Source organism: Syngnathus acus, chromosome 1 (genome assembly GCF_901709675.1).
Source record: "Syngnathus acus chromosome 1, fSynAcu1.2, whole genome shotgun sequence".
NCBI lineage: Eukaryota > Metazoa > Chordata > Actinopteri > Syngnathiformes > Syngnathidae > Syngnathus > Syngnathus acus.
In genome coordinates, this window is record NC_051087.1 from 14,501,914 (window position 1) to 14,528,645 (window position 26,732).

The window sequence follows — 26,732 nt, forward strand, 5'->3', positions numbered from 1 at the left end:
GCCCCCCAAGGCTGCGTGCTCAGTCCGCTGCTCTTCACCCTCCTGACGCATGACTGCACTGCCACCTACAGCGACAACCGCATAGTGAAGTTTGCTGACGACACGACTCTGGTGGGTCTCATCTCCAAGGGAGACGAGACTCAATACAGGCTGGAGGTTGACCTTCTGACCACGTGGTGCAGGGACAACAACCTCCTGCTGAACGTCGACAAGGCCAAGGAGATTGTTGTTGACTTCCGGAAGGGTCACGCCCAACACCTGCCGCTGACCATCGACGGTGCTGTGGTGGAGTGAGTGAGCAGCGCCAGGTTCCTGGGGGTGCACATCAGTGAGGATCTCTCCTGGTCCACCAACACCGCATCACTGGCGAAGAAGGCCCAGCGCCGCCTGTACTTCCTTCGGAAACTCAGGCGAGCGGGCGCTCCTCCGGCCGTCATGACTACATTTTACCGCGGCACCATTGAGAGCGTCCTCTCCAGCTGTATTGCTGTTTGGGGTGGCAGCTGCACTGACTACGACTTGAAGGCCCTGCAGCGCATAGTGAAAACGGCTGGTAAGACTATTGGTGCTTCTCTCCCCTCCTTGAAGGACATTTACACCTCCCATCTCACCCGCAAGGCGACCAAGATTGTGAGTGATGTGAGTCACCCCGCTCACTCTTTGTTTGATCTTCTGCCCTCTGGGAGGCGGTACAGGAGCCTGCGCTCCCGCACCACCAGACTCTCCAACAGCTTCATCCTCCAGGCTGTTAGGATCCTGAACTCGCTCCCCCTTTCTGCGTAGCGTCCTGTTCTTTACTGTCTGCTGTATGCACACTGGCTCGGTTTTGCTCCTCTTATTTATTGGGTTATTGGTTTATTATTTATTCATCGCTCATTTTATTTATTTATTATTTTTTATTTATTATTTATTGTTTGTGCCTTCTTGTTTTTATTTTGTGTCGTCTACTTGTATGTCTCGTCACCGTGGGATAGAGGAAACGGAATTTCGGTTTCTTTGTGTGTCTTGACATATGAAGGGATTGACAATAAAGCTGACTTTGACTTTGACTTGACTTTGACTTTTACACCGCCACAATGTGAATTTGCGATTGGGTTTTCATCACTTGAAGACGAGTTATTAAGTTAGATAGATCTAGGGATATATATATACAGTACTGTCTCAGAAAATTAGAATATTGTGATAAAGTTCTTTATTTTCTGTAATGCAATTAAAAAAACAAAAATGTCATACATTCTGGATTCATTACAAATCAACTGAAATATTGCAAGCCTTTTATTATTTTAATATTGCTGATTATGGCATACAGCTTAAGAAACCTCAAATATCCTATCTCAAAATATGAGAATATTTCCTCAGACCAAGTAAAAAAAAACATTTATAGCAGCAAACCAAAATCAAACATTTGAAAATGTCCATTAATGCACTCAGTACTTGGCTGGGAATCCTTTTGCACGGATTACTGCATCAATGCGGCGTGGCATGGAGGCAATCAGCCTGTGCCATTGCTGAGGTGTTATGGATGCACAGTATGCTTCAATAGCTGCCTTTAGCTCATTTGCATTGGGTCTGATGTCTTTCAGCTTCTTCTTCACAATACCCCACAAATTCTCTCTGGGGTTCAGGTCAGGGGAATTGCCAGGCCAATCGAGGACAGTAATGCCATGGTCAGTACACCAATCACTGGTGGTTTCGGCACTGTGGGCAGGTGCCAGATCATGCTGGAAAATGAAATAATCATCTCCATAGAACCTTTCAGCAGACGGAAGCATGTAGTGCTCTAAAATCTCTTGGTACACATCTGCATTTACTCTGGACTTGATGAAACACAGTGGACCAACACCAGCAGCTGACATGACTCCCCAAACCATCGCTGACTGTGGGAACTTCACACTGGATTTCAAGCAACTTGGATTTTGCTCCTCTCCAGCCTTTCTCCAGACTCTGGCGCCTTGACTTCCAAATGAAATACAAAACTTGCTTTCGTCTGAAAGGAGGACTTTGGACCACTCTGCAACTGTCCATTGCTTCTTTTCCATAGCCCAAGTCAGACGTTTCTTCCGTTGTCTTGAGTTCAGAAGTAGCTTGACCATGGGAATACGGCTATTGTAGCCCCTTTCCCGGACACGTCTGTGAACAGTGGCCTTTGATACCTTGACTCCAGCTTCAGTCCACTGTTTTTGAAGCTCCCCCAAATTCTGGAAGCGACTCTTCTTCACAATGCTGTTAAGGCTGCGGTCATCTCTCTTGGTTGTGCAGCGTTACCTGCCACATTTCCCCCTTCCAACAGACTTTTTGTGGATGTGCTTTGAAACTGCACTCTGCGAACAGCTTGCTCTTTTTGTGTCTTACCCTCCTGATGGAGGGTGTCAATGATGGTCCTCTGGACAACAGTTTAGATCAGCAGTCTTCCCCATACTTGTGATTTAGTTTACTGAACCAAGCTGAGTGTTTTTCAAGGCTCAGGAAACCCTTGCAGGTGTTTCGAGTTAATTAGACGATTCAAGTGATTAATTGAATACCCTACTAGTATACTTTTTCATGATATTCTAATATTTTGAGATAGGATATTTGAGTTTTCTTAAGCTGTATGCCATAATCTGCAATATTAAAATAATAAAAGGCTTGCAATATTTCAGTTGATTTGCAATGAATCCAGAATGTATGACATTTTTGTTTTTTTAATTGCATTACAGAAAATAAAGAACTTTATCACAATATTCTAATTTTATGAGACAGTCCTGTATTTAAACCCTGTCATCCAGTCACTCCCTTGTCAGTTCATTCCTGTATGCTACCCGTTGCTCCCTGTGCGTTTAGCCTATCAGCCTGTGCCTTTTCTCTGTTGCCAATCGTTTCGGTAAACTGACCAACCACGCCTCGATTGCCGCCTGATAAAGAACTTTATCGCAATATTCTAATTTTCCGAGACAGTCCTGTGTGTACATATATATATATATATATATATCCCCCCAGACCCCAAGCTATTTTTCAGTGTTTTTTCACATTTGCCATTCTCATCCCTGTTTATATTAAATGGCTAACATAATTAAGGTATCCTTTAATATCAATCAATCAATCAATCAATCAATCGATCGATGTTACTTTTTGATGCAAATGCCACTCCCCATCCTGATGATGGAGGAGAATATTTCCTGATATCAATAGACTCTAAAACTAAAACTCGACTCTAATGATGCCGACAGAGGGAATAGCATATACGTAATCATTATGGCACATTATCCTTATGGCATTTAATATGTACTAAAGAGATTGCAGGATCACAGGAGAAGCAAAGTCAGCAAGAGCATAGAGCAGAAGAGAAATGAGAGAGGGGAAGTAATGCAGGCAGAAAAAGGAGACATAAAAGAGACAGAGAATATTTTTCCAGGTTACAATAATAACATACATTCCAGGCAACCAGTAAGCAACCAGTCTGTGTTTGGTTTGAGTGGCAGGAATAATGCAGAAATCATAAAAACCCAGTCTTTTACTCACGTTTATGGTAACATATATACACACTAGGGGTGTAAATCGCGGGTTTTGTCACGATACGATATCATATCGATACAAAGACCCACGATACGATATTTGCCGATATCTTAAAGCCTGCTGTGATTCATTCACGATACATCACGATATAGTGCTCCACGATCGATATTTTTATTTTATTTTTTTAAATAAAAAATATAGAACAATATCCTGATTTATAACAATTCATACGCAAAATCAACAAGGTACTGCAAACTCTTTATTTAGGAAATTACAAGAGTATTGTAGTATACAAAGTGCTTATTTTAACACTGAACTTTATCAAATTCCTATATTTTTTCTCATATAAGTAAAGAAAAATGAATATTCTTTCTTTTTTTGTAATACCATTAACTTTAAAGTGCATTACTGAACTATTTATTTACAATAATTTTAATTGTCCGTTGAGCCATCTTTTCTTTGGAATCCAAAGTGCTTCCAAACGAATGACTTGAAGCCCAAAGGGGAGCGAATTTCCTCGTCTTCTTGGACAGACACTAGCCATAGCACCAGCCCAGGAGCCGCGTAGTTGTCGGCTCCCCTTTCACGTGCCTGCTCTGCTCTGCTCACAACACAACACGCCGCGTACTGCTCCCGGAAAGAGGAAGCAAGCAACAATGAACTGGATTTCAAAATAAAGTCGCGTCTAATGTCCGAGGTCAAACACGGCGATATAAATCGATGTTTATGTTTAGCATCGATGCCAATAAATCGTAGAGCATTATATCGATTAATCGATGTGTATCGATGAATCGTTACACCCCTAATACACACACATACACACGCACGCACACACACACACACACGTATATATATATATATACCGTATTGGCCCGAATATGAGACGGTGTTTTTTTGCAATGAAATAACACAGAAAAAGTGATGGTCGTCTTACATTCGGGGTCTAGAGATTATACCCATTCACAACGCTAGATGGCGACAGATATCTTTAAAGCGGATGCTGAACTTAACTCCCCAGGCCAAAGCGAAGCTCTGTCACGAAGAATGTATATGTATGTATATATTAATAAAAAATACATACATATATATATACATATATATATACATATATATATATATATATATATATATATATGTATGTATTTTTTATTAATACAACAAACGATCAGTGATTAATTTGGACCTGGGTTGGGGATTAATAGTATCTCTAATGAACATTGTCATTTTTTAGCTGTAGTTACATTAAGAGTAAGTAATGTTGCATTTTAATTTTGAATGACAGGGTTCATGATTAAATTACTGCACAACAAGCCCAGACTAGTGTCACCAGTGTGGCAGCTTGATGTTTATTTCAGGTCTCGCAAGATCGTGTGAGGTGTTATTGTTTTTCTACGGCAACAATACGTGAAAAGTGTACACATTTTATCAGGCCAAATTGAGCCTTAATCACGCGATTTAAAAAACTAAAAATATAAATGAAAAATAAAAAATAATAATAATAATGGCATTAAAAGGGGGGTCGATTCATCGCGTTAACGCGTTAAACTGACAACACTTTCAAAAAATTACGTGAAAATGCAATTTAATATTCACTTAAAATATCAGTTATCAGCCTCTTTAACCAATAATAATCGTTATCGGTATCGGCCCTAAAAAGAAAACCCATATCGGTCTATCAATATGTTTATGACACATGTTTTTCTTACTGTGATGAGAACTGATGAAATAATAATCATGATTACAATATAATCATGATTATTTGTTGCACAATACAAAATACAGTAATGTCCTAATCATTAAAGTCCTTTAAGTCCAAAAGTATTTTTGAGAAGGGGAAAAAAAGATTAAAGAAAACAGAAAACACCTAAAGTTGTTTAACTTTGCTATTCAGAGTTAAATTCCCAAAAAGCTACGGCATTTTGAACCGCCCACAACTTTTTTGACGCAAATCTCAGCACTTACCAGTAAAAACGATTTGGAGTCACTTTCTCGTGAACCAGTTGCCACCTCCTCCCAAACTCCACTGAGCTATAGAGCTGTATTCAACACAAAACACATTTCTAAGGTAGGGCAAGCCTGAGCAAACAGGTGATGGAACAGCAAAGGGAAGACATGACGTCAGAAAAGCAACATGTTCAAGTCGTGGGAAGCAAAGTGAAAATGTCTTCTTTTAAAAAAATGCTTCCAATGCCAATAGCTGCTGGGGTTTTATAATGACAAACCCGTCTGGTCCTTCAAAACCGAGTTTAATGTTGAATGAAACACCCATTGTCTCGTCAGTCCGTCATTTTGAATAGATGGACTCCCGCCACCAAAAAGTGATGATTCTCACGAAGAATATGTCATAGAAAATAAACGAATTTGATTGCACGGTTTGTTTTGAGTCAAGGGTGGGCTACCATGATGAAACAAAGTGGGTTTGGGTTGCCAGGCTTGGTATCTTGTTGTAATATATATTTAACAGAAGTACCTTCTGAAAGTGTTTTGGGATAGCAGGGTGCCTACTAGTAACTTGTAAAAGTATTTTCAGAAAGTAACCTTTTCCAAAAGGTCATAAATAAGTGAGGAACAAATTCCATGTGGGATTCAATGGGGGTGTGGGGAATCACATTTGGTTGATATGTTAATTGACAGGAATGCACAATCAGTTTTAAACTTTGAGTGTTCGCAGAAAGTTTTTTATGGGACTATATGAATATGGTCGACCCTTGTCAGGTACAAAATAATGTACACTGTATGACATCACAGTAGGTGCATGCTTGGTTTATAGTTCTGAGGTCCGGAGTTTGAGTCTCAAATACAGATTTCCAATGTAGAGTCTGTCTGCATGTTCTCGCTGTGCTTTCCGTTCTGTATGGGTAGTCCAGCTTCCTCCAAAATTCCAAAACATACATGTTAGACAAGACCTGAGCAAAATACGGCCCGTGGGCCACATCCGGCCCTTTGTGCGTCTCTGTCCGGCCCGCATGAGGCCAATCATAAATTACATTTGATTACAACTTAATTTTAGAAAAAATCAGTGTTGTGCATTCAATACAACTGTGCTGCTTTTATTCTGAAAGGCGTCGCACTTCCGTGTAGGGTACGTGTATGTGAGCTGTGGGGGGCAATGGATTAGCGTTCTCGTCGCGCGCCCCCTATCAGTACCCGGGCTTGCGCAGGGAAGCAAATGATCCCACCAGCAGACTAAATGCCAAGAGATGATGCCTGAGAGCCAAGTCAAAGAATCCTAGTCAAAGTCCCAAAGCCGACAGCAAACAGCCTCAAGAGCACCTCGTTGTGGGACCTGCCGTTCGAATACTACAACTAAATGTCGAAGGCCTTTCTGCAGCCAAGCGAAGCCTTATTGAAGTCCTCGCCTTCCAACACTCGATTGACGTTATCTGCCTCTAGGAGACTCACATTGGCACAGAGGAAGCAGGCTGCTTCACCATCAAAGGCTTTGACCTCCTGTGCTACACCCCACATGCCAAACATGGACGGGCCACCTATGTGCGCTCTGACATAGATGAAGCAAAACACTTGACAACAACACACTTCTCTGACACCATAACTATCGGTGGTTTCAATACTGTCATTGTGTGCAAGCACCCTAGTGCTTACTGGGATCTGCAGGTCCTACCCACACTACCCCACCCTGCCATTTACTACATGGGAGATTTCAATAGCCACCACCCTGACTGGGGATACCCAGCAGCGGATAGCGATGGGGAGGCACTTTCAGACTGGGCATCTAGAAATGACCTTGCTCTGATACACGATCCCAAACACAGGAACCTTCCACTCCGCCAGGTGGAACTGACTACTCTCCTGACCTGTGTTGGGTCAGCTCTTTGAATGGAAGGCCCTGCTCAGATCCTCATCCTTGACGACTGTCCACACAGTCAACACCGCCCCTTGCTCGTACAAGTTGGCCTACAGCTCCCAGTCATAAACAGCCCAGGGAAGATGCGTTGGAACATCCGCAAAGCCTACTGGAAGAAATACAGTGAAACTTTGGATAGGAGTGTTGCCACATTCCACTCCACACCATCACTGTAGATGAAGCCTACAACCGCTTCTGCAGCACTATCTACAAAGCTGCCCACTCAGCCATCCCACAAGGCTACCGACCCCTGTACAACCCATGCCTGGATGAAGAAAGCGCTGCACTCCTACAAGCCTACAAAACATCAGGGGACCCTGAGATAGCAGACCATCTCACTGAATCGCTAACTACAGCTCGGCGAAGGAAAAGGGAGGAAACAGTAGCTGACCTGAGCTTTACACACTCAAGCAGGAAATTCTGGAGCCTCATCCGCCGTCTAGGAGCTGCACAAAAGCCCCCCAGCCAAAACCGAGCATCCGTCACACCCAATCAAGTTGCATCCCACCTACTGGCTATTACAAAAGTAACTCAAGACAAACCCACCAGAAGAGCAGTTTCATCTGAGCTAAAGAAACACCAACAAGTGCTCAGAGAGGATAGAATTCCCGAGCCTTTTGAGGTTGATGAACTGGAGAAAGTCCTGCAGGGCCTGAAATGTGGAAAGGCAGCAGGATATGACAACATCTCTCCAGAGTTCATGAAACACTTTGGCCCCTGAGCCCAAACCTGGCTGACACAATTCTACACTAGGATTGTAAAAACAAACTCGATCCCAAAGAAATGGCGGACAGCAAAATTTATTGCCATACCAAAACCTGGCAAAGACCACAAACTGCCAGCCAGCTACCACCTAATTTCCCTACTCAGCGTTCCTTTCAAAATCTTGGAACGACTAATTCTACAATGTATTTCGCCAGGAATAGAGGAACTTCTTTGTGTGGATCAGGCAGGTTTCCGCAAGGACCGCAGCACAGGAGAACAAGTACTGGCCCTATCCACCTTCATCGAAAATGGTTTCGAGAGCAGACTGAAGACAGGGACTGTGTTTCTCGATCTCACAGCCGCCTATGATACTGTCTGGCACAAAGGCCTCCTACTCAAACTCACAAAAGCGCTCCCTGCCTGGGCAACGGCAATAATACAAACTCTGCTGACAAACAGAAGATTCAGAGTTCACCTCGGTCAGAACACGAGTGCATGGAGAAGGCAGACAAACGGGCTGCCACAAGGCTCAGTTCTAGCTCCAACGTTGTTCAATCTCTACACAAATGACCTACCCACCACCAAATCCCGGAAATTAATCTATGCAGATGACATCTTTCTGGCATTTCAAGCACCAGACTTTGATCAACTGGAACGGGTGCTCACAGAAGATCTTGCCAAACTGGACCAGTTCTGCAAAACCTGGCGCCTAAAGCCAAGCCCAGCAAAAACTGTATCCAGCGTATTCCATCTCCATAATGCAAAAGCCACCAGAGAACTAAACATTTACCTGGGTGGACTGAAGCACGCCTCTAACCCAACCTACCTTGGAGTGACCCTTGACTGGACCCTATCTTTCAAGGAACAACCTGCTCTGCAAACTCGCTGGTGTAAAATGGGGGGCAACAGCCTCCACACTGCGCACCTCAGTACTGGCCCTTGCATAGTCTGCAGCTGAATATTGTGCCCCCCTGTCTGGTACAGGTCCCCCCACACACAGCATGTGGACACCCAGCTCAACACAACCATGAGGACCATAACCGGGACTGTCCGTTAAACACCACTCCCCTGGCTTCCTGTCCTATCAAACATCCCCCCCCCCCCACCACATATCCGGCGAGAAGCAGCCACTCAGAAGATGCTTCAAAAGATCAAAGACTCACCCCATCTACCAATCAATACAGACATCTACAACCCACCCACTGCTCGACTCCCATCCAGACGACCAATTTGGAAGAACATCCCACCAACCGACTTCACCATCCAGTTGACTTGGAAAACAGAATGGGAGTCCAAGGAGGTCCCAAACAAACACTTGGTGCCAGACCCTAACCAACAGGTCCCTGGCACCAACCTCACAAGAAAAAAGTGGTCCACACTCAATCGTTTCAGGACTGGACATGGCCCCTGCGCTTTGCCAGCCTTCACAAATGGGGCAGTAGCCCCACCCCACTGTGTGCTTGTGGAGAGGAGCAAACCATGAACCACATCATAGAAGTTTGTTCTCTCCACAGACTTAAAGGACGGTTAGTCACCCTCCATACAGCAGACCAGGAGACAACTGCTTGGCTTAGGGACTTTGCATTCGCTAAATAAATAAATGTGAGCTGTGCGTGAAGATGAACAGCGCAAAGTAATGCTGCCCTCAAAATGTGTGCTGACGCTAAGAAAAGAAAAGTTGACAAGGAGTGCCGTGTTTTCAACAAGACATGGACTGCCAAGTATTTCTTTACAGAAATGAAAGGTAAAGCCGTGTGCCTGATTTATATAATTTGAAATATAATTTGAGTCGCCACTACACGACCAAGCATGAGGAAAAATACAGAAATCTATCTCATAAAGATTACAGATAAAGAAACATTAAAACATTTTTTGTTGTATTGATGTGTTTCTATAAATGTGTTGTAATTCACAGTTTGAGGAAAAGTTAAAGAAGTTAAGAATAAATTGTACTGATTAATACTTTTTTTAAAATTTGACCTATTCACCACAATTTCACATAGCTTAATATAAATATAAACAGAATAATTGTAATCTTCTAATTAACAGTAACAGCTATTTAAAATAAATAATTTAGTGCATTTTACAGTGGAAGAAAATTGAGCAGGTTTAAGTTATCGTTGGCATGGCCCTCTGACACGACTCAGGTTTTTCATGTGGCCCCTTGTAAAAATTAATTGCCCACCCCTGTGTTAGACAATTTGAATACTCTACATTGTTTATCGGTGTGAATCAGTCGAAGATGATTGTCTATACATACGTATATGCCCTGGGATTGATCACTCCTCGCTAAAGTCAGGCAAGAAAGTTAAGCAAACTAAGCTTTCCACCAGATCGTAGAGCCATCACTTGTTGTGAAAGTACTTCGAAAATTGTTTGTAAATCAAGTTGTCTAAAATGGATCATTTGCTTTCAATAACTAATTTCAACAGATTTGCTCTAACGCGTTAGAGAATTTGATGTACAACCCCTCTTCCCACCAAAAATAGTGTGAAGGATGCAGTGCAGTGGTTGACTGGTTATTCGGCCCACAGTGCAGAGGTTCTGGGTTCAATTCCCGCTCCAGCCTTCCTGTTTGGAGTTTGCATTTTCTCCCTGTGCCTGCGTGGGTTTCCTCTGGATTCTCCGGTTTCCTCCCACGTTCACAAAACATGCATGGTAGGCCGATGGAGTACTCCAAATTGCCCATAGGTGTGAGTGCAAATTCGTCTCTGTGTGCCACCCAATTGGCTGGCAATCAATTCAGGGTGCCCCCCACCAACTACCCAAAGCCAGCTGGGATAGCCTCCAGCATGCCTGCGACCCTTGTGAGGAGAAGCAGTTCAGAAAATGGATGGGGTTGAAGGTGTATTAATTGTTGCTGGTTAATATGGATTACAGTTCTTTGGATAAACCACGTTTGTTGATTGAAATGGTACATAGTCTGCTCAGATCAACAACTTTCTTACAGCAAAACACTTGATTTTTTTGTAACTAAAGTCGTGATATTCTATGAACAATCATGTACCAATCGGTTTACTTTGCAGCTTACAGTTTTAATGTGGTGCTTAATTGCACAATTCGTATAATTTTCCCTTTGAAAGCATGAGCACCTATGCATAATGTGTATACAACTATTAATTTGTGGGTGCCTCCCCATTTTATTTTGGAATAGAATGCCCTTTATTCACTAACTATTTTTTGAGAACTTTCTAAACTTTAGATGCTTTTGTTATCAATGCTTTTTTTATATTTTTGTCTTGCTTTATTTTAAATTAAATAAAAGTACCCTAATTTAACATTTTCTTATATTATTCAAATGAAAATAATACAACAGATTGTCGGCCACACGGCTCTGTAAAAAAATGGCAAGTGTGAAGTGTGCACGTCCGGCCGATGTGAACAATTGTCTGTAAGTTGTGTGACATTTTTTTTATTTATTAAATGCTTATTTTACATTGTTGGCCAATAAATATTAAGTTAAATGAAGTACTGGCCTATGCTGTTCTACTCTTTGCAACTGTATTGCTAAAAAAAATCTCAATTATTTTACATAATTAAAAGTTTTTGAAAAAGTAATGCAATAATTACTTTCCCTAGTAACTTGTTACATTCAGGAAGGAGCAATTCAATTAGCAACTGTAACTAATTAAATTTTGGAAGTAATTTGCCCAACACGGCTTGAGACCAACACTGGCAATGTGTTGGCTGGGACTGAATCATTGCTCGTTGGACCTATTCCAAAATAGTAATATGTGTAACCATGTGTGTTTACTCCACTAACAGTCCAAACAAGAAGGGAGATAACTCTCAGTAATGGTTATTAATGAGCTAGGGTCTTGGGCAATTAATGAATAGAATTTAGGACAGCGATGTTGAACAATAAAAACAATGATTCCATGGCATCATTCATTATTTAAGGAGCAAAATTTGTAGTTGTTATACAAATGGCTCCGAATGATATTCAGTTTTAAATACACACTCAGATTTAGTAACTGATATGTAACCGTCTTTCAGATGCCCTATTGTTGATCATCTACATTTTTTATTACTACTGATTCAACCTTGAATTTAAGAATTTATATTTCTATAGAACATCTCTTTAGTATTTAGCATTTTACTTCTCTTAGTTTAAATTATTTCAATGTTGGTTTGTATTTGTTAAACAAAGCAATACTTTTATCCATTTGTGTAGCTTACGTGATGTCATTACAGGAATGCAAAGCTGTATCAAGCAGAGTCAAGCAAGGAGGCTGAGAGGCTGGGCGGGTCGGAAATCACTTTTGCTAATTATTTTTGTGGAAAGAATAACTGGGTGGTAAAGCAAGTGACAGCAACTTGACAGAGAGCATGATGTGGAGTAAACGGAAGAGTGAGAATTTTACAACCTAACTATCTGAGAGGGTCCTCCAATCAACAAATGCACCATCACTGCTAAAAAAAAGGTTGAGGACAATGAAAGGGAAGCAGTTTTTGGGTGACCTGGCGAAATAGGAGTGAATATACTGCGATTAATTGATTCACCATGATCCAAATAGAATAGAGAAATTGTTTTTGTTGATGAAACATTTTTACTTGTCTGTCTAAATGAACTGAATGATTTGTTTAATTTACTCACAGTTTCCACTTTGCTGTCACATTTTTAACTATAGCAACTTAATAACGACAATTTGTGACTGTTTTCCATCAGTGATGAACTATGTGTTTTTAGATGTGAATACACCGTGGTAACATCCATTAGGATAAAGGTAACCTCAAAGGTTTTACTATGGCCCTTAGATTAATGAGCCTGGTTTTAATAGAAGTTCACCAATGATAGTGGTCGCTAACTAATACTAATTAGCACTGTTTTATATAACGAAACAACATTTGTCCAACTGAGTATGAGGAACAAAACCTGAAACCTTTTTCTTGTTGAGAATGTGAAACAAGCCTAAACCAATTCCATTACCTTTTGTTCATGACTGTAAGCCAGAATCCAGTCCTCTTGCTCGGGATGGAAAAGTAAGCTGAGGATGTAGAAGTTCAGTCGATACTTTTGGTATGTTGCACCTTCATCAGAACTGATCAGAATACTGTTCTCCACTTCGGTGTCCGTTAAGAGCATAATCTTTGGAAAGAATAAGATACGTAAAACATAAAATTGAAGGTTAAGAGCATAATCTTTGGAAAGAATAAGATATGTAAAACAAAAATTGAAGGCATCCATCCATCCATCCATCCATCCATCCATCCATCCATCCATCCATCCATCTATCCATCCATCCATCCATCCATCCATCCATCCATCCATCCATCCATCCATCCATCCATCCATCCATCCATCCATCCATCCATCCATCCATCCATCCTCGCTGGCAAGCACTCGCCTACTTCCTCCTCATGCACACACACAAACACACACACACACACACACACACACACACACACACACACACACACACACACACACACACACACACACGCACACACACAATCAGCAAGGTGGCTAGATTTGAGGAGAAGGGCGTGACTTATTTGCAAACGATTACAGAGAAACCTGGAATAGAGTGAAATGGAACGAAGTGGCAATTCTATTGACAATGTACTGTACATGTGAGGCAGTCGAACAAAATCCCGGACAGTTTTTGAAATTCCCCCCAGACACATTTTTGGGGCTGAAAAGTAGGACATGTCTGGGGAAAAGAGGACGTCTGGTCACCCTACTTTGTGCACCTGCTCTGCTGGCATTGCAGCCTCCCTTGAATCAGGCATTTGTAGACTTAAAACACAAAGTGCATACTGTAGTTGTACACTCATTTTGGTTATACTTATTTTGATTAGATCGTATTTTTTGTTATATTACTTGAATACACAATTATACATCTCAGTGTTTTTTTGTAAAAAACATTGCACCTCCTAACAGTTTGTCTTGGTGGATGTCATTCTATGATTACCCTTGTTTATAAAAGCAAGTGGCAGGGCGGCATGGTGGTGCACTGGTTAGCACGTCCGCCTCACAGATGGTGGGTGGTAGATTTACATGTTTTCTCCATGCTTGCGTGGGTTTCCGGTTTTGTCCCACATTCCAAAAACCTGCATGATAGGCTGATTGAGCATTCCAAATTGCCTGTAGGTGTGTGTGTGTGTGTGTGCGTGTGTGTGTGTGTGTGCGTGCGTGTGTATGTGCGTGCGTGCGTGCGTGCGTGCGTGTGTGCCCGACTCGCAATTGACTGTCTCCCGCCAACTGTCCGTCGACAGCTCCAGCACGCCTGTGACCTTCATGAGGATAAGTGGTTAGGAAAATGGATGTATTCACTCAAAGAAAACTCAAATAAAACAACAATAATTCCATAAAATTTATTAATACATATAAAACTGAATCACGCCTGCGACCCTCATGAGGATAAGTGGTCAGGAAAATTGATGTATTTACACAAAGAAAACTCAAATAAAACAACAATAATTCCATGAAATTTATTAAAACATATAGATAAAATTGAATCATATTAAATGTTAGTAATACATAAAACGAAGAAAGTTGCAGAATTAGTAATTGGCTACCTGTACTCCTGTATTAGAGGATGGGCATCTGTGTAGTCATGTGGAACAAACTCCCTCAAAGTTTTCGTTTCTTACTTTCTTCTTTATTAATTGACAGCATATCATAAATAAGAGTATGGCTACTTGCTGCACTGAATATTCATTTAACACAAGGTAACTGCCATTCCGTGTGCCTGTAAATCTAGCACATGAAAGCAAAAGCAGTTGACACACTAATCAGAATTATGACTTGGTTTCTTTCTGCTGCATCGGTGAGGTGCTACCAGATGTTTGATCCAGTGGATGAAACAAACGCAGCTCTTTTGATGTGAGGCATTTACTGTCAGGGCTAATGGAACACTGACTTGACATTTTAGCTCACCCAGACCCCTAACAGACCTGACAGACTTAGTTCCTGCCTTTCCCTTTAATTGGCTTCCTTTCTCATTTTGAACACACTTGTATGTAATGCAGGAATAGTGCTACACTGGTTTGATAGCCCCAAGAAAACCTGTTTAGTCTCAGTTAAGCCCCTCCAGCATCTTGTTTGATATTATAAAATGTATTTATTAATTACTTTACGAGCCCCCTTGTGTATCGGTCAAGCCCCCTTTTAGCCCCGGGAGAGAGAGACATTTCTGGAGCCGTTCCTCATGTAGTGTATACTAGTATACTAAGCATTGGTATACTAAACTCCTCTGAGGTCATTGACAATTTATTTGTTTTTTGTGTGAATATGTTTGAATTGTACTATTAAGTGATTTTTCATACCTTACATATTTTGTATCTTTTTGTATTGTCTTGGTTTATTATCTAGACCAGGGGTGGGCAAATGTTTTGACTTGCGGGCCGAATTGGCTTCTAAATTTTGACCGGGGGGCCGAACCAGGAGCAGATGGATGTAGTGTTTGTGTGAATTAATATAAACGACATGTAAAGGTCATTTCATAAATGGTTTTGGCCTTTAGTAGGGAAGTAAAGCATGAATATTCAAAAAACACTTTTTGGAAACAAATGCATTTATTGATTGATTGATTGATTGAATATTTATTGATCCCCAGGGGTGGGGAAATTCAGGCCCCAGCAGTACCCATACCACAGAGTGGGTATACAAAGACACACAGATGGCATGAGCGCAACTCAATAGGCTCTCATAAGGCTGCCACACAACGGCGCCACAAAGAAAGTCAGAAAGTGCTCAAGATAAAAGCCATCAAAGCAAATCAAAGCTAAAAGACAAAGGGAAAAAAGAAACAGCGGCCAACCAGCACCCCTCAATACAAGAGAACACCCCAAAACACACAAAATAGCCTCCACGGGGTCCATAGACAGGTGTAAGGGCAGTCCAGTTCAACGGCGCCCAATGGACCGTGGTCGTGAATCGGTGAAAACATCACAAGCAGGCAAACGTGTGAGCAGCGTCCTGGGCACCCAGTCGGGGCACGTGCAGATGGTCACCACGGGGCTAGCATGGCGAAAGTCGTTGGTTCCGACGAGCACGAGGGAGCGGACTCCCCACAGGGGTTGCGGCTGCAAGGCCAAGGCGAGGGACCCACTGGCCGGATAAGCAGGAAGCCGTCGTAGAGTTACGCCGGTCTCGACCGATGATCCCGGTCCCAGGAAGAAAAAATAAAAATATCGGATCCGAAGAGATACCGAGGTGCGGTAGAAGGCACCAGCATCGCCGAACGGACAAAAAGACAGAAAGAAAAGGAGAAAAGAAGGAAATAAAGAGGAAAAGAGAGAACACTGCTGGGAGGCAGCCTCTCACGGCGCCATACCAAGAAGAAGAGCATTAACAGCATTAAAAAAAATATTTCACCGAAAAACTACTATCAGTGATTCTCATTAAATAAGACACTGTTATTATGAATAACAGTTTCCATCACTTCAGCGCCTGCAGGTCAGACTTATGAAAGATGTTTATCTAATGAGGTGAAATCACATCAAACGGCAAACATTCTGACCAAATACATCATCTTGAAGAATCAGTGAAAGGATACATCTAAATAAAGTACTAATATAGAAATTACTAATAAAGAAATCAAAAAGGCAACACAGTGACAGATTTACTGAAAATCAGAGCAGAGCGTTAACTCACAAACACCTGGTGACAGAGGTGAGGAAATGGGAAACGCTTCCTTATAGTCGGCCTTAAAAACTTTAAAAGTTAAGATTAGTCGAAAATAGATGGTGCATCATAAACTTGCCCCTGTACTTGACTTTTGATCCGCAGTTTGTCGGTGAAAAAAGTGGGGAAGATGGACGACAACCTTCACGCGGTCTTCCCTGAGTAGCAAGGTCAGGGTGGAAGTCCCGCCTGCGAAACTAATGTCGCCAAACAAACGCAGAGCCGGCAGACTGAGGAACGGTGGACGGGCAGCCATCGAAAACTGAGGCCTGTCGGTGCTTCAACTTAATGTCGAGGGCCTTACCACCGCCAAACTCGAAGTCCTTCGGCACCTGGCCGACTCCAATGGGGCCGCGGTCCTGCTCCTACAAGAGACGCACTGCACGACCAACAACATCCTCAAAATCCCTGGGTTTCACCTCGCCGGCTCCATCAACACCAAGCAACACGGTGTGGCAACCTTCGTCCGCACTGGAATAAACTGGGCAGCCTGTAGCCAATCCCCACCAGGCTCCAACATCGAGTGGCTGGTTATTAAAATCCAGGAAACCTCAGTCATCAACGTCTACAAGCCCCCACCATCGGAGCCACAACGTCACTCCCATCTGTAACTGCACCCGCAATCTATGCAGGCGATTTCAACTGCCAGCACACAGACTGGGGGTACAACCATTCAACTCCTAGCGGAGTGGCGCTGTGCGAATGGGCCTCCAACACTGATGCCCTGCTACTGTATGACCCCAAGGAACCCCCAACCTTCTTCTCTGCACGCTGGAACACCATCACCAACCCGGACCTGGCCTTCGCCATCTGCCGCAGCAACGACCCAAGACCGGAGAGGCGTGTTCTTGACAGGTTCCCCCGCTCACACCACCGACCTTCCATCACTGGTGGAACCGGTGCCAGGGAAGCCTGTGAAGAGATGGAACTTCCGAAAAGCCAACTGGGAGTCGTATACTGAGGAGACGGAAAGGAGGTCTGCCGGCCTGCCAGACCCAGAGTCCACAGATGTGGAAGCAGCCTATGCAGCCTACTGCCAGGTCCTCCTGCGTGCGGCAAAGAAGACCATCCCACGTGGGTACAACAGGAACTACATCCCAGGCTGGGATGGGGAGTGTAGCCGCCTCCTGAGGGAACACCAGAGAGCCAGCTCCAGAGAAGAGGAGGACCCAACGGCAGCAGCACTGCTCGAAAAGCTGGACGCCACCCGCAAGGCGAGATGGACAGAAGTCATCTTAACTTAACTTAAATAAGACACAGGTAACGAGAGGCAGGTGCGTGTGATTACACTAAACAAGGGCACACAGGAAGGGAGGGGCAAGCACACAGACACAGAACTGGGGACGAGACATGACAATCTCAGCACCAGGGAAGCAAGGAGAGAACTGGCAGTGAGCATTGAGGGCAAACGCCTGGAGGTTCAACAAGCCCCGAAGTACCTCGGCGTGCGTCTGGATCGGACCCTATCCTTCAAACAACACCTCGAAGATCTGAAGGCAAAGGTGACATCCAGGGTTGCACTGATCCGCCGCCTTGCTGGAACAACGTGGGGAGCCTCTGCTAAGATCTTGCGGATATCAACCCAAGCGCTGGTCTTCTCTGCAGCAGAGTACTGCGCTCCAGATTGGAACAGAAGCCCCCATGCCAAAAAGGTGGATGTGGCAATTAACAACGCCATCCGAACTATAACAGGATGCCTGAAACCCACCCCTGTGTCCCTCCTGCCTGTCCTTGCAGGAATAGCGCCGACCAACCTTCGGCGAGAGGCTGCCACCCTCGTTCTCGCCAGGAAGGCAAAAAATAACAACTGGCACATCCTGCACAACACTACAACAACTCCAGCTCCACCAAGCAGACTCAAGGCACGCCACCCCTACAACATGGTAGCACAAGAGATGCTCAATTCCATCCCTGAAGACATCTCCAGAGATGCCTGTCTGGCAGCAGCTTGGAAGCAGGAGTGGGAGGCAGCTGGCCCCTCCCTCATGCACCGTTATGTCTGGGAACCAGGAGACGGCGCCAAAGGAGGAGACGAACTACCTCGCCAGCAGTGGACCACACTGAACTGCTTAAGAACTGGTGTTGGGCGCTTCAACACGTCTATGCGGCAGTGGGGACTGGCGGACAGTGCGGCATGCGAGTGCGGAGACCCCGAGCAGACAGCCGACCACATCATCAACACCTGCCCCCTATATAGACCACCCTCGAAGGCCGGCCTCTTCGACCTGGGACCAGAGATGCTGGCGTGGCGCCACGACACCAAGTTGGAGCTCTGACGTTACACGAGAGAGAGAGGTGAAAAAGGTTTTGCTGAGTCTTCAAATTAGCTGTCAACCGCTCCACTGTAGCCGCTCGTTCATGTGTTGACTCCTAGCATTGTTAGCATGCTTCGTAGCAAAGTGACGGATAATATTGGACTCCTTGCAACCGTTTCTTGGCATATCAGACATAACGGCATTGATCGGACTTCAACGAAAAAATATTTTGTTGTCAACACGTTTTTAAACACTCGGCACTCAGTGTCAACCTTTCTTTTCCCTGAGCCACTCATTTTGATGGAGGGATTCCAGGGGAACGTTTGTGGCTTTGACGTAAAACTGTATCTGAAAGCTCAGCGCGCGAATTACGAGAATGCTGACGTCACAGCCCACACTCGAAATTCGGCACTGATAGAAATAGAGCGCGGAGTACGTACACGCACTTGTGAGTGTGCACCGCGCTTTCTGACGCGGCTTCTGGGAGTAAATGCGCGGGCGGGCGTTTCTCTATCTATTGGGGAAATGCAGTCATTGAAGGGAAAATGACCCAAAACAATGTATAATAATACAATTTATTCAGGTTTAGCGGGCCGTAGTTTGCCCACGTCTGATCTAGACCATTGAGCCTGTAAATACATAATTATTCTTATTATTATTGTACATCCAACCATTATCAGTATCGCTTGTCCCCACGAGGGTCGCAGGCGTGTTGGAGCCTATCCTAGCAGTCATTGGGTGGTAGTCGGGAGACAACCACCCTGGTTGCCAGCCAATTGCAGGGCACACAGAACAACCATCCACACTCGTACTCACATCTTTGGGCAATTTAGATTTCCAATTTCCATTATCTACCGCTTATCTGGGATCGGGTAGTGGAGGCAGCAGCTTCAACAGGAAATCCCAACCCTCCCTCTCCCCAGCCAGGCCAGCCAGGAGACATAGTCCCTTCAGTGTGTCTTGGGTTGTCCCCTGAGTCTCCTTCCGGTGGGACATGGCCAGAAGACCTCACCTGGGAGGCATCCTAATTAGATGCTCAAGCCATCTCATCTAGCTCCAATCAAATGCAGTGGGCAGGGGCGTGGGGGCTTTCACATCACATGCAAATCTCACTAGTGTGTTTGGAACCGTAAGAGTTTATTTGGCAATTGATTTGTTCTGCACCATGGTGTTAATCCCTGACCAACTGACTGCATTAAGAAGGATATAAATGATGGTTTAAATTAATATGAAGTAACGTTTTTTTTGTGGAAAATGTCCTCCTGTAGTGCAGTGCAGTGTTACCACTGCATTGCACACTGTTTTTAAATATGAATGATATGCAAGAATACATTTTTTATTCATAATGTCCTTCAAAGTCAGTGAACAGGAATACATTTTAGAGTACCTCCCTTTCCACAGTCTTGATCCCTACGCAATAGATGGCTGAATGTAAGCTATTTGGTGCTCCAGGCAGGTGAGATACTGTATATCTGATTGGCAAGTACAATATTGTAATCAGTCGGCACAATTCTATTCTGCAGTCATCTGCCAGTTGGGGTCGGCTTTTTGCTGGGGTGGACGCTAGCCATTACTTTTCTGAAATGTAATAGTCGACGGGTATTGGGGGATGCGGATGGTGGCTATAAGCACTGAAACATAATCGAAGGTGGGGGGGGTGACATGTCGGGAAACTCCCCAAATTCCCGACGGCCAACACACCCCTGTTGACCTGAGATGCATGATCAGTATGGGCAAACAAGGGAAATGTACAGCAGTCCACACAGTCCACCTCATCATCAATCTTTTTATTTTTCGATGTAATAATGAAAACGCATCCCCTTGTAAGAGCAGTTCCATATTATATTTCTTATTCACTGGATGACTGTCAAAGAGAGAGGTGGCTATCGAAGGCAGTGTTCTATGATTTATAGTTTTAGGTCATTTATTGTATCGAGACCCCCTTTTATTGAAAAATCAATGTGCAGTCATTCTTGGCATGATGTTTCTTATCGTTTGATCATAAGAGCGGATGAGGGTGACATATCTACTGAACTAACGTGCCGCTGCCTTGGTGTTTGGCAAGAATATAGACTCCTTTGAAAAGAATCATAGACTGAATTCTCTCATTCATTTATCTTCCGAACCGTGAGGCCCAATACAAAAAATAATAATAAAAATTATCTAAGCAAATTGTGTAAAGTGAGTAAGTGTAAAAATGAGAATTTAAAACTTGGGAAAACACTCAATGAAGCTGAGGGTAAAAGGCCCAACTTCAATCATTTGTTGCAGTTTATGTTTTTTTTATAACTAAGCCAGTTGACTTTGCAAGTCATTTTAATAATTTTTTAATCAATAAAGTACCGTAATTTCTGGACTATAAACCCAAATATCAACCGAACCATCTAAGATTCAGGGAAAATACTGTTTTGTTCATATATAAGCCACACTGGAGTATAAACCACTGTTTTTTTTAATTTTTTATTTCCATATGTAAGAGGATATTCACAAACAATAGAATATCATCAAAACCATGATAAATACATAGATAAGCCGCACTGGACTATAAACCCCAGGGTTCAAAGCTTGTGCAAAAAGTAGCGGCTTATGGTCTGGAAAATACGGTAACCACAATTAGAAAGCATATTTCCTGTTAGTGATATGATTTCAAATTGCATTGCAAAAAATAAGATTATCAAAGACAAGGCATGTATCTTTTATGAAGATAGAAGAATAATTTATGAAGTTGTGCCACGTGGGCAAATGCCATACCAGCAATGCACCTTTTCGTGTACTTCCTGAGCATGCAAATTGATGAATTGCCATGTTGCCTTTAGACTTTTGTCCCAGAAGTCCTGGGTCATACCTCTGTATTACTACTTTACTCATGATTCACTTTCTGAATGCATATTCAGTAATTGCCTTTTTACTGTATTTGCTGTCTCCCCATTTTCTTGAATGACTTACTTCATTCTCTTGTTCTTCTTTTACTTATCTGTCTTCTCTATCTGCCAATGCCCTTCAGCACTTTTCTCCCTCAATCCCCAGCAGCAACAGAAACCTAATTTACTTGCACTACATTGGCTCAATAGAGACTTTTGTTTGCCAACAGCAGCGGTCACATGGTATCACGTTCAGGGTCAGAGAACATGCAGGTTTGGAAGTTTTGAGGAGCTATTTAGAGTTTAGAGTTTCTTTTTGCTGTTGGTTCATCGAAACCTATCTGAACAATTTGCATATAAATGGGATTTACAGATGGAGTGGAATAATTTTGATTATATTTACAAGACTGCTAAGGTTTTAATTTAAAAAATGTTGACTGTACAATTAAGAAAATACAGACATTTTATGAAGCTCACAATACTTACATTCAAAAGGGGTTAAAAGTATTTGGACAAAGTGACAGCTATTAATATAATGCATTTCTTATTACTTGGATGAAATCCTTTGCTGGTTAAGCTCTGGAACCTATAGATACAAACAAATTCTGAATTTTCTTCCAACATATGCTTTGTCCGGTTTTCCATTCTGTATGTACATCAATTTGCTTAAAGTGTCAACTATTTTGTTATACACTAAAACTAAAAGTTCATAAGCTAAGATGACCACATACAATACTTGAATTTTATTAAACAAGATAGCAGGAACATTTAGAGGCCATTAAACGCACTATCCATGTTCAAGTGGTCCTGTGTAGGTGGTGGGCAATGATCATGTTCTAGGTGACTCATGATGTAACATTAAATCTTGAGTGTGACATTTTTTTTAAACCCCAATTGGTAGGACCACAACTGATTTCTGATTGGCATTTTTAGGACTATTGAGTTCCTGAGGTGCCACCAGCATCCTCTCTGAAGGCGCTTGTGTTGCTGGCCAAGAAATAACAATAAAATGCATTGCTTGATATTGTCTAGTTACAGTATTTAAACAAAGTATGTAATAAATGTGCAGTGTTACCTTTCTTTTGTTGTTTGGGCTCACGTACAAATAACTGAGTATTGTCTTTGCTCCAACTTTGTCATTCAGTTTCTGGTATGTTGCTCCATAGTCAGTTGACCTGAAATTTGATCAGAAAGGTCTGGTGAACATTTGAAAAATGACTTGCTGCAATTAAAAGTGATAGAAGGGTTTGACATGGATTAAGGCACTGATATAATTAAGTCCCTATAGAGCTGAATACATCAACAGGCTCTCCCCCAGGATTGCAATGGCCACGTTACAATGGCCACAGTACTGGCTTTCTCTGATTCATTATTACATACCGTAATTTTCGGACTATAAGTCGCGTTTTTTTTCATAGTTTGAGTGGGGGGGCGACTTATAATAAGGAGCGACTTATATGTGTTTTTTTTCAAACATTTTCCCCCCCAAAAAAAAAAGTGAAACCGCGATAAACGAACCGCGATGTAGCAAGGGATTACTGTAATTTGAATTTCAAGTGACGTCAGCAGCGCGACGCGGTGTGGCGCGGCGGTTGTTTACAAAAAGGACAAAGATTGATCACGGGATGACGAAGATGACGAAGGGCCCCGTGTACTACCGGCATCATTAGCGGCTTTGTTTCTAAGTGACACGGAGGACAAAGAGTTTGAAGGATTTAAGGATTTGGAGTGACACAGAAGGTTTGAAAAACTATTATGGCTTTTACGCATGCCCGGTCCTACTCTACGGAGCTCTCTTTCACCTCCGTGGATAGAAGTCGGGGGCCGGCGCTCGGCTAGGGTGGCTGTCCGGGGACGGTGGATGGGGCTGGGGACGGTGGATGGGGCTCGGTCATGGCTTTTACGCACGCCCGGTCCTATTCTATGGAGCTCTCTTCCACTTTCGTGGCTGGAAGTCCACGCCGCCACACGCCTGGAAGTTTGTTTTGTTAAATAAAGAGCCATTTACCAAACCCACGTTTTTCCTTGTACTTTGTTAACGCTACAATATAGTTATATACTAGATCTGTGGAAAAACGACGAGGCTGACGTCAGGGCGCACGTGCGGCGTTGTTGACAAAGGACGAGGAATTTGATCGATGGATTTAATGATTTAGAGTGCACAGATGGTTTGATAATATTATTGCTTATATAATAGTTATTTGCTATCTAATTTATATATCGTTATATGGGCCTGTGGAATATTTTGAAGTGCAAGCGCCGTCAGCGGCGCGCACCCATTGTTGACAAAGGACGATCGATGGATTTAATGAATTGGAGTGACACAGATGGTTTTATAAACGTGTTATTTATGTAATAGTTGTTTTTATTAACTCTGAATGTTACGTCAGGCCCGTTCTCAGCTCTTCGTTTGTGTTTGTCACGTCAGCATACCTATCGTTTAGCCCAGGGGTGGGCAAACTTTTTGACTTGCGGGCCGAATTGGGTTCTAAATTTTGACCGGGGGGCCGAACCAGGAGCAGATGGATGTAGTGTTTGTGTGAAGTAATATAAATTGCATAAAAGGTTTTTACTTTTAGTAGATACTACAGCATGGATATTAAAAAAAAGCTTTTTGAAAACAAATGCATTTATTAACAGCATTAAAAAAATATTTCACCAAAAAACTACTATCAGTGATTCTTATTAAATACGACACTGTTATGATGAATAACATTTTCCATCACTTCAGCGCCTGCAGGTCAGATTTATGAAATATGTTTATCTAATGAGGCGAAATCAATCCAACGGCAAACATTCTGACCAAATACATCATCTTGAAGAATCAGTGAAAGAATACATCTAAATAAAGTAATAAAGAAATCAATAGTATTGTTGGTTTCCCTTTTTGGCTAGTGCATCATAGTCTGGAGTAAAATTTGTTGTGGTAATTTTTAGGATAGAGCCGAAGTGTCGGTCCGTTAACCTAGATCTGTGACGGGCTTTGTTGACGTTCATGTGGCTGAACGTCTTCTCACACACGTAGGTCGAGCCAAATTGTCCACTCTTTTTTAACATTCGGCACTCACTGTCCACCTTTCTTTTCTTCGGGCCACTCATTTTAATGGAAGGATTCCAGGGGAAGGTTTGTGGGTGGCATTAGCGTAAAACTGTATCTGAAACTCAGCGCGCGAATTACGAGAATATTGACGTCACAGCCTACACTCGAAATTCGGCACTGATAGATGAAATTACTACGTACTACTGAGTACGCACGCACACTCACTTGTGAGTGTGCACCGAGCTTTCTGACACGGCTCCCGGGAGTAAATGCGCGGGCGGGCGCTTCCCCATCTACTGGGGAAACATAGTAATTGCAGGGAAAATGACCCAAAAAAAATTAATACAATTTATTCAGGTTTTGGCGGGCCGGATTAAACGGCCCCGTGGGCCGGATGTGGCCCGCGGGCCGTAGTTTGCCCACCCCTGGTTTAGCCTGTTGTTGCTCATTGATGTCTGTTCTTGGTGTTGGATTTTGTCGAATAAATTGCCCCCCAAAATGCGACTTATACTCCGGAGCGACTTATATATGTTTTTTTTCACTTTTTTGGGCATTTCATGGCTGATGCGACTTGTACTCCGGAGCGACTTTTAGTCCGAAAATTACGGTACATAATATGCCCTGCATTTGAAATTTGAATTAATGTTACCTAAATTCTGAGAAATAATAACACTAGTGGGGAAAAAAAATACATGCATGTAGTTTGAGCACAAATTGAGGCTTATGCAGACATTTGTGTTCTTTATCTCACATTCAGCTATGAAGGCCTCTACGCTAAAGTAAAGGAAAACCTAAAAAACAAAATGGGTTTGAGTCAAAAAAATTCATAACGGAACAATAAGTCTGTCTGTAAGTCTGTGTCTGTCTCTCCGTCCATCCGTCCGTATATTCCTTGGTATACAAGTATATTCCTTGACTTCAAAAGTAAAAGTCAGTTGTATAAACATTCCAATCGAGTGTGACTCTAGTTTTAAATTAGACTGAAGGATCTGTTAGAAAGCCCCCTGAATGCAAAAGAGAAATATCCATGCCATGCTTGCAAATTTACTGTCCCTTTGTATATATCACTGCCTGGTTTGTGGGTTCCATGGTAAGGATTCAATTTCCTCAGGGTGCACTATTCCGGATGACTCCAGAATCATCAACCCTCTGGTCCATGGGATAGTGACATCGGGTTATTGATCTGCTCTTCAGAGGCTTCTTTAGACGAACCATTGAAGGTATGACTTATTTTCAGTGTCACAGCGACTTTCACAGTTGACCAATAAAACAGTCCAAACTCATCAGTTTACAAGATGATGAAAGATGCAATAAATGATAAATGATAGTTTCTAAGGGAGAATGATCCCGACTGATAGGTATCCACCTAGCAAGCGACTCTTTATTTACTGCTCACAGATGTGTGAAGTTGGACTGTGACTCAGATATAATCTTGTGAAATGGAAGTTAATGAAATTGATATCCAGTAATGTGATTTGGATCTCAGAGGAAAATGTAATTACTGTATATTTTAAAAAGAGACAAACATTCTATTGCTCATACACTTGCGGTGTAAGCTGAGCTCAGTCCTTGCTCTAGCTGAAATCTTAAATAAAAAGACCACTGAAGACTGTTTGGCCATTACAGAATAGTTATTGGTATTAGTATAGTATCTATAGTACTCCACAAACAATACAGATAATCTGTAATCTGGATATTGTTTCTTTTAGAAGTAGTAATCAATTAAGACAAAAAAATAAAGCACAATGCAATTGGTTTGAACATCACATTTTCTTCATTTGATCATTAATAGTTTGCATCTTATATTATTTTTTTATTTAACACCAAGAGAAGGATCACACAACACACTAAAAATACTGACTTGTGGTATTGTTTTATATCA

The 26,732-nt window shown here is 42.6% G+C and overlaps 1 protein-coding gene across 6 annotated transcripts in view; it reads right to left on the reverse strand.

Annotated features, from left to right (window-relative positions):
• Positions 1 to 26,732, reverse strand: part of LOC119124434 (VPS10 domain-containing receptor SorCS1) — a 202,788-nt gene that overhangs the window by 82,760 nt on the left and 93,296 nt on the right. For all 6 annotated transcript variants that reach the window (XR_005098277.1, XM_037254438.1, XM_037254429.1 and 3 more), the window contains exons 3-5: positions 22,886 to 22,985; positions 12,993 to 13,151; positions 5,455 to 5,528 (exon numbers count right to left, since the gene is read on the reverse strand). Coding sequence is in view for 5 of the 6 variants with exons in the window: in XM_037254438.1 (XP_037110333.1) it covers positions 5,455 to 5,528; positions 12,993 to 13,148 (230 nt within the window). In the remaining variant the exon portion in view is untranslated. The remainder of the gene's footprint in view (positions 1 to 5,454; positions 5,529 to 12,992; positions 13,152 to 22,885; positions 22,986 to 26,732) is intronic.